This window comes from Aulostomus chinensis, chromosome 19 (assembly GCF_037954235.1).
Source record: "Aulostomus chinensis isolate RoL2024-O1b breed Wild chromosome 19, RoL_Achi_v1.0, whole genome shotgun sequence".
Classification (NCBI taxonomy): Eukaryota; Metazoa; Chordata; class Actinopteri; order Syngnathiformes; family Aulostomidae; genus Aulostomus; species Aulostomus chinensis.
This window is the reverse complement of record NC_141338.1, coordinates 24,491,588-24,500,451: the sequence shown is the minus strand read 5'-3', so window position 1 is coordinate 24,500,451 and position 8,864 is coordinate 24,491,588. Positions and strand designations below refer to the sequence as shown.

At 46.4% G+C, this 8,864-nt stretch overlaps 1 protein-coding gene and 1 long non-coding RNA gene across 3 annotated transcripts; one reads left to right on the top strand and one right to left on the bottom strand.

Annotated features, from left to right (window-relative positions):
• Positions 1-875: 875 nt before the first annotated feature.
• LOC147244466 (uncharacterized) lies at positions 876-2,464 on the bottom strand. Its single transcript, XR_015110446.1, has 4 exons — positions 2,371-2,464; positions 2,150-2,223; positions 1,413-1,515; positions 876-1,315 (listed from the first exon to the last, which is right to left on the bottom strand). It is a non-coding gene; the product is annotated as an uncharacterized LOC147244466 (long non-coding RNA).
• A 2,331-nt stretch (positions 2,465-4,795) lies between these two features.
• On the top strand, positions 4,796-8,485 carry thap1 (THAP domain containing, apoptosis associated protein 1). Of its 2 annotated transcripts, none has more exons than XM_086187920.1 (3): positions 4,796-5,112; positions 5,688-5,880; positions 6,650-8,485. In XM_086187920.1, the coding sequence occupies exons 1-3, from the start codon at positions 5,042-5,044 to the stop codon at positions 7,046-7,048; spliced, it is 663 nt and encodes a 220-aa protein (XP_086044046.1). In that variant the 5' UTR covers positions 4,796-5,041; the 3' UTR covers positions 7,049-8,485. The 2 variants fall into 2 exon arrangements, with proteins under 2 accessions (XP_086044046.1, XP_086044047.1); XM_086187921.1 differs by lacking the exon at positions 4,796-5,112 and adding an exon at positions 5,139-5,486.
• Positions 8,486-8,864: the final 379 nt, after the last annotated feature.

Here is an 8,864-nt window from a genome sequence, read left to right as displayed (position 1 = left end):
GCCTTGCCTAAAAGAAATTGATTTGAAACTGTACAATCTTTTAAGGTTGTCTTGTAGATTGAATTCAGCAAAATGTGTTGTAATTGAGCATTTTTCAGCTTTCGATTACTCTCGAACAGGCGCCTTAAGCTCAGACATTTTTGTCCACCTACATCACGTCTTTGTTCCTCCATAAAGCAGAGAGCCATTAGCCTGAAGCTAATTGTGACTGGTGGCTAACAACAAAAACTGAAAACAAACCAGTAACACTTGCCTAAAATGTTCTTTTACAAACTCATCTCATGTATCCACATCTTTTCTCACCAGTTTGTTTTTTCTTCATAGTCTTCACACACAAACACACATTTGGATGGATTTTCTCTGCAGTGCAGAACATTTTTGTTGTAGGTTTTTCTACAACAAAAATGTTCTGCACTGCAGAGAAAATCCAAAAGCAATCTGGTTAAACTGCACTCGCTACCAAGGTCAAACACTGAGGAAGAAGGGTGTTAATTTGTTTTAAAGCTCAAATCCAAGTGTTTTTGGATCAAAATGTGGATTGTACCACCTAATACACTTGAGTCGGTGGACAGACTTTCTGGGGCAATTTTGCTGTTTTGATGCTGCTGCTGTTGCAAGTAATCAATCCCATTAGCTGCAAGCTAAATATGCTTGTTTTCTGCATTCTGGGCAGTGACGCCGTGGGAAGAAGCATCTTTATGAGTTCAAAACAAGGATTTGTGGGTATTTTAAAAAGGTAAAAACAAAAAACATTTGTGGATAAAATATTTTTTTTAAATGGATTCGTTTTTCTGCACTGCATCCAGTTCCTACAAAAAAAAAAGACACCCAAATGTACAAAAAGTAATCACATTTATTTGAATCCATCATACATGATCACCATATATTATGTCTACCCACTGCCATATGACCTCATGCATCACCTGATGCCTTCTGACATACACCTCTCTAGCCTCTGGGTATACCCAGTACACCATAAAGGAACGACATTTGTGCTACAGAGTGTAGGCATGGCATGGCCAGTCCTGGCTCCGTGCTACTTTTCTTGGTCTCTCTTTGTCAAAGTAGTAAGAGAGTCTCTGAATTCAATGTCTAAAACTCAGTCCAGGTTCCTGTGTGTCTCTGTGCCGGTCCAAGCTTTGACCTGTGAGCTGGTTTCGGGAAGATCCAGCTCCTTTAGCCAATGGTGACACTGAAGCCACACTGGAACTTGTTCTTGCGGTGGTTGAGGAACGCTCCGAGAGCCAGCTTGAGAGGCAGTGGAAGCAGTTTATTTTCAAGGGTTGCTCCAACCACCCAATACTGTCAACCGTACCTGTGGAGAGGAGGCAAAAGGAGAAGATTTCATTTCCAAGAGGAAATTTCTGTTGCATCATTTGTATAAAAAGGTGACTTAAGGTGGCTTTATTTACCTTTAAAGAGCAAGTTGGCTTTGGGAAGGTCCAACTGGTAACCGAAAGATGTTGTGGTGTCTGGCATCTGTGTACTTGCTTCAAATTCAACTCCTATCTGCAACTGCGTTATAAGTCAAACCAAGAACCTGTTAAGAAAACTGCTGCATTTAAGCTACTTTGGAAGACAAATGATAGCTGACTTGACACTCGCTCTACAAATCAGGATAGTTGTGGGTCTGCTTCACAGTGTCAGGGGTTGAGGTGCGGGGAAGTAGACCCAGATGCAGACGAGGGTAAGGAGGGTGCACAAAAGAGGTTTATTAAAGAGACGCTTGGCTTGAGACGAGACTGGAGGCTTGAGACTAGTGGCTGGTGACTTATACACTCACCCGTAGGTTTAGTGGCCCAGTGAGCCACAGCTCTGCTCTGTTCATATTTTAGAGAAAATTCTGACCGTTTACCATAAGTTATTAGACCACCCATGGCCCATCCACTACGAATCAGAATGCCGTGACTAACCACCGTGCCTGCAGCCGTTACTGCAACCTGTCAGCACGACATCATCCATGTTTTATGATACCGAGTCTCTTCGATATCCTCTCTGAAATCACGTGTCCACTAAGAGTGCTGTGCTGCATCTCACGTGTGCCATAATGACTGTGGCCTCCCACAATTGGAACATCAGTTCATATTTGAGAATCTTCCGCTGTGCACCAGGTGTGATGCTTGTGTAACAGTCGTGAGTTTGAGGTAACCTGTCATTGGCTTTGTGGTAATAAGTACTCTGCTCCTGCTCCTCCTCAAGTCAATGTGGCAGCAAAGTTGTCACCTGAGGGAAAAAGGAGATGTCAACATCTTTCACACTGGTAAAAGGAAAAAAACTTTAAGAATTTTTTCTTGAATATTTCCTGATTATCTTAAAGTGTATGAAATATAAAGTAAGGCATCAAGCAGTCTAAGTGGGCACGTATTTTACCTGTGTACCTGTCCAAGAGGGAGGTAACACTTCCCTCTTCCCGTGGTGGCCTGTGGTATACAAGCTCCCCACCAAGAGCTCCTGCTGGTGTGATCGACTGGAGTTCATGGGCCACCAAAATGCCTGAAGGACAACGGTAAAACTATTATACGTTTATAGTAGAAACCTTGCTCCCTCTCAGGTCTTCTAGCTGGCAGGGTTTGTTTCTCTTGTTCTCTGGAACACCCTGGGGATTTCTACAAATAAAGTACAAACATCCACTGGAATTCAAAGATGATCAGGAAAAACAAAGTTTGAATGTTCATTCAAACACAAGGTGAAAAGTTCCCAATTGCAAAAGAACAGCCTGTTTCAAATAAGGTCTCCCTATTACTCTGACCATTTGTTGTTGTTTGCCTTACCCAGAAGAGGGCGCTCTCCACCGTCACCATCAGCTTTTTTGACCTTCCAGTAGTAAACCAAATTTTATGTTCATGTTGTGTTGGGTTGTTTTGTTTCAAAAATGGAGGACAATGGCAAGCAGAGCCACCCTGAGAGGACAATCCCCACCCCAAAACATTGATAAGCAGCCTTTCCAAGTATTTTTGATTCTAAATCGTGGACAGCAAAGTCACAAACAAAAATATTTCTGTTTGTCTTCTGCAAAAGGAGCAGCCTTACTCTTCAACAACAAAACAAAATCTGAAGGCTCACGTACAACGACAGGGGCACCACCGAGTCTACAGCCACAGCTGATCACATAGTCTTTGGCTCTCTCAACCAGAGGCTTGTCAAAGCCATCACTGGCAAGCTTTCTGTGTGAGGATGTGGACGACAACACAGAAAAGCAGAGACTAAAAGGATAAACCCACTAATTGCTGGCCATTAATGTAGCTGCACCACTGTGTGAATGTCTGGTTAAAATAATTAAAAAAACAAACATACCAAATCCAACAAGAACGTCTGGGTTTCCGAGAGTCACAGCAGAGGTGAAGTCTTCACCACGATCCTCCATGCCATGCCTCCATGCCTCCTTGCCAATGCACAAATTTATGCTGCTGTGTCTAACACGCACACATAAACAAACATATGAGGAGCCCTGCATAGGCCTACGAGGTACAAGACATCACGTCAAAGGCTCCGCCCCTCTACATACCTGGATGGATATTTTGGATTATATTCAGACTGCCTGTGTTGTCCAAATCTCCCACCACAACTGGGAATGACTTCCAGGAACAGAACACGCAACAGTGACTTTCCTGCTGGTGTGCATGACAGCTGAATTGCTGCCATTTTTATGTATTAAAAAGGGTGCAAAATGCAATATCAGTATTAAACCTCAAGACTTTCCCTTTCTGACTGTAACTTCAAAAATGTGTGTAGTACATTCTGAAATGTACTGCAACATTCAGTAACAGACTCATTTCCACCTCCTGGAGCCGAGAGAACTTTTAGAAATTTTTTTGAAGTTTGAGGAAAAAAAGATCATTCCCTCTGCTGGTCCGGTCTGTTTACTACCCACGCAGGTAACCCCCAGGGTGCTGAGGGTGATGGTGCGGCTGACCTGGAAGTGGTTACTCAAGCCCTTGTTGACCACAAATGGGGGGGGGGGGGGGGGGGTTACAAGGAGTGTGAATTATAAATTGAATCATAACTCAATTTTGTTGTCATGATCTGATCTATGAAGCAATATTTACTGAAGTCATCAAGTCTGGCGCTTTATGATTGGATTCAGTTGAGGTGCCGCGATCTTTACATGCACGTCAACAAAACCACCTGCAGGTGAGCGTGATGGGGGGGCGAGACGACCTGGAGCGTCCTCCCCGTCAGCGCTTCTCCCTGGTCCCATCCACCGCCCTCTCCTCAATGCGGACTAACTTACCAGGTAGTTTAACCTAAAAGTGCCTGGCAAGCAGCAGCGACAGCACAGCTGACATTTGTCCCACCTGAAGGAATTCTATATTTTTAATAGACCATTGCTTTATTATTTTTTAAAATCTTTACACTGAGGCTCAGCACAATAGTTCATCACTGCAATACTTTAACAATGTGCTGCTAAACATGAGCAGCCAGCAGTTTACTGGTTTCTCCTTCAGACGCGAGCCACCAGGATGCTTGAGACAGTTGCGTTCGTCCGTCCCTCCGTCCACACGCACGTCTGTCCCGGTCCTCCCAGCGCAGCGGCCCAGGCAGGAGGGGCTCGATTCAGTTCAAATATCCAAGGGCACTCATGGATGAACTGAAAGGATTTTGTTGGTGAAAAGTCACGGTCGTCTCGTGTGAAATCTGCCACACAAGATAGGTTTTCTTTTCACATTAAAGACTTGTGTCGGTGTGTGATGCGCAGTCGAGCTGCTGCAGAGTAGCAATGTCGGACTGGCCCTGTCCTTTTGTGTCCCGCTTCCTGTTTGTCCTTCGAGGGGAAAAGACAGACGAACCGTTGCAGTGTCTGTGGTGTCCACGCGTGGACTGTCACCTGCAGCCATGCAAGCGACTAACGAAGAGAGCAACTCACCGGAGAGCGTTGCCAACGTGTGTCACGTGACTGTAACGTCACTTAGCCTGTGCCGCCATCATTGTTGGTGTCAGTGAAGCCTGCGTGAAAGAAAGAGCAACAGCGGCGGCGCTCCGTGGCTCAGCAGTCCGGGTCTGGACGAGCGTTGTCCCGCCAGGAGCAGCAGAAGCGGCAGTCATGGTTCAGACGTGCTCGGCGTACGGCTGCAAGAACCGGTACCACAAAGACAAACACATCTCCTTCCACAAGTGAGTTGACGGAAACTGTGAGTTGGCTCATTAGCATTAGCTGCTGAGACACAGTGCCATTCAGCAGCCAGAGTTTGTTCAGAAGCTGTGGGCTCGGACTCTCCTCAGATGATGTGTTCTTGAAGTCATCGACGTATTCGACTGAGAGAAGAGGAAGAAAGCAGAAGGCTTCCACAATCAGACGAAACAAGTGGAATCACACTTGACAAGGAGTCACGATGTTGTCTCCCTCCGTCCCAAATGAGAAAAGAATAGATGCAATTTAGTGGTTTGGCCTTAAGCCGTCCAAATGCAAGTGGAATATGAACAGTGTGTGGTGACTGCAGGAAGCCTGAGTCCAGGCTGAGAATGTGGAGCACAGCCAGAGTGAACAGGTGACTCAGCTGTTCTGCCTGGTCTTCAGTCTGAGTGGAGACTTGGTGTCCCTCAGGATGGTGACATGCTTGGACAGCCTCCTGCTAACAATTCTGTCATGAAGTTGACGAAACATGCTAATTTAACAGTTCGCTCTCAGACCAGGGGCGGTTTATGATCACGTGAAGTATGTTGATGAGTCATGCGGTTGAATGTTCCAGGTTTCCTTTGGCTCGGCCGGACATTTGTGGGAAATGGGTGGCGGCCATGAGGAGGCACAACTTCAAGCCGACAAAGTACAGCAACATCTGCTCGCAGCACTTCACCGAAGACAGCTTCAAGACCGAGTGCAACAACCGAGTTCTGAAGGAGAACGCAGTGCCATCACGCTTCAGCTTCAACCTCAACATCAAGGTGACCCGGCGTTCCCATCCACTGTCCTCACTGTGGTGTTTCCATCAGCACACACTGATGCACGTTTGAGGTACTGGAGGAGAAACAGTGAACGGGGGGTCATTCTCACCTTTTTCAAAGAGAATCCAGAAAATGAGAGGTTTAAGGCCCAGTTTGAAACTCCCAGCCTCTCCTCTCATGTGACATTTCCTGTGTCCTAAAAATTCACCTCACAATTAAAGGGAAACGTGAGTGTGACTGCAGCAGGGGGGTGAAGGCCGACTTACCGGCCAGGTTTACACGCGTGTCAACATTCTGAGTTTAGCATGATTGAGACCGCTCTCTAACTAACAGTGATCTCCTCCAGGTGAAGGTCACGGCCAGAGTTTACTAGAAATGGAGAATTACAGTGTGAGGTGCGTTATCACAACACCAGAGTTGTGGTAGGATTTTTGTGACACGTCAGTCAAACTGCTTTATTACGCCGGTCCAGCTTCCAGTGAGTGTTGAAGCTCAGAGTTGAGCATTAATAGCAACACAACACTCGACATGTACAACAATCTCAACATGACTCATAATGTCTTGACAATACCAGGAGGAAACTGCTGCGGAACACGCAGGCGCGGCGTGGGCGCCACCTCAGTCATTAGTGGGAGTTAGGCTGTTGGTTGAGATGAATATTCTAGAAGAGACCCACGTGATCACCGTCAATGAAAAGAAATGACAACTAGAAAAACATTCACTTGAGTTAACACTTAATCTGAACTGATCTTTCTCCTCTGTGCATCAGCCAGAGCCCATGGAGGATCCCTTCCCCTCAGAGATCCACTTCCCCCTCACTCTAGCTTTGACCTCTGACCCAGCAGTGGAAGAGGAGCAGTGTGAGCAAGGCAGGAGTCTACCTGACACGCGCCGCGACACGGTCTCAGTCTCCTGTGACCACAACTACACTGTAGAGGACTCTGCACGGCAGAAGAAACGCATTGAGCAACTGGAGGTTCAGCTGGAGCGCCTGAGGAAGAAGCTGAAGACGATGCAGCAGAAATGTCGTCGACATGAGAGACAGCTCAAGAGGCTGAAGGCCGCCTGCAAGGTGGCCAGGGCTACCGGCGAGCCACCGACTGTCTTCAGTGAGAGATGCGTGATTTTACCCAAACACATCTACCACTCACTCAAAGGCATCGAGTAAAGCGGGAGAAAGAAAATGTTTCCTGAGCGTCAAAGTACAAGCTGCTCCAGGTTCTGTTCAGATCTGTCAGCAGCACAGCTCTGAGCCTGGAGCTGGGAACCAACTGGGGCATGGAGAACTTCAGCGCCAGTCACACTCCTTTATTTTACATTTTTGCTTTTCTGTGGAGGCTCCAAAATTTACTTGGGGGGGGGGGGTGTCAAGAGGAGCTGGAACTGTGGCTGAAATCCCCCTCTTTTCACCCCCCACTCCTCACCATCAATGGAGATCTGTATTGAGGACAAGATTTGAAGTTCATCTGCTCGGTGAAAGGGACCTTTCTGGATGCTTCCCAGGCCTCTCCTTGCTTGCTCTTGTGTTCCTGACGGTCAGCATAATGCATGATGGGATATGGTGCCTGGTCAGTGACCATCAGCTGTGCACTACTTTTTCCGCGTCGATGGGGGATGCATTGAGGGTGCGTTCACAGCTCCAGTCTGTTCAGCTACTCTCAATCCAATTGTTTCAAGCGCTGTAGAACGTCAGCTCCTCTGCTCAGACGACTAACAAACGTCAGACTTCAGCAGAAGTCCAAGTCAGTTGTGTCCCTGTCACGTCAGCTTTGGTTTTCCTTTCCATCTGAGCAAACGTGCACGCCAACAGCCCATTGGCCTGTGTTTTGTTCTCTCCCTGTCATTGGGTGGAATCGGGATCCGACTGTGCGGTGCGCTGGTCATACTCAGGTGTGAATCGGCATTCACACCTGAGTATGACCACTGCTTTCCAAACCAACTATACCTGTGGGCTACCTAAAGCCTAGTGACTGCTAGGTCCAGAGTTCCTTTAGTCAACTATCTAGGGTGTAATTAGTTGGCCTGCCCACTGTATAGCTTGTGTCTGTGCTGACATGCTGTCAAGGTGAGGTTGCTAAGCAGTCAGTGTGAGAAACCTCCCACAAGTGCCAAATGGAGGAAATGAACCACAGAACTTGGTTCCTGTGTGCACGTTGTTCTGAAACTGTATCGTAGCATATCTGATGTGTGTTTGGGTTGAGCGAATGACGGCGTGTTACTGAGGAGTCGTAATGTTTGCTGGCAAGGTGTTTTCATGTTGTCCTGAGCCAGCCAGCTGTGCTCCCCTGCTTCCTGTCTTCACACCAAGTCAGAAGACCCACCTCCTGACGCCGGCTCCACGTCCAACACCGACACAAGAAACATCAGTGAAGTCGGAGTTTTAGAAAGAATGCAATCCCAAACTGATGACCTCATCCTTAGAAACCGCCAGCGGTGGGATTTAGGAATTAGGTGTTAAAAAACAAAGACAAACTTGTTTGAACCTTTCCTGAAAGGAAAAGCATGAACAAAAAACTCCTGGAATTTGTGTATCAAGAGTAAATTTGTAATACATTTGAATGTTATACTATTTTCAGTGTTTGTATTCACATAAACAAGATTCTAAATCCTGTGTGTGTGTTCTTGGCTGTTGCACATCTGCGATGCTACACTGGAAAAGTGCATCTTTGCAGTTACATCATTGAGCTGTGGTGAACAGACGTCCATGACACTCACGTTTGTTCAGCAAGATCATTTTCCCTGATGACCACCGCTTTGATGAGTTTTGAGGCATAAATGCCTTTGGTACTCCAAAGCTAACGTCATGCTATGAGGGAACTTCACCAGGGACACAAAAGACAAACGCTCTGAAATTCAATGTTTAATTTTAGGAGAAAAATGTTAAATATGCTAGTGGGAACCATTGAACTCTGGCCATCCAAAAATCCCCTTGACTCAAAGCCAAAGGAATGGACATTGAAAAAAATGCTAGTTTCTGGGTCTTA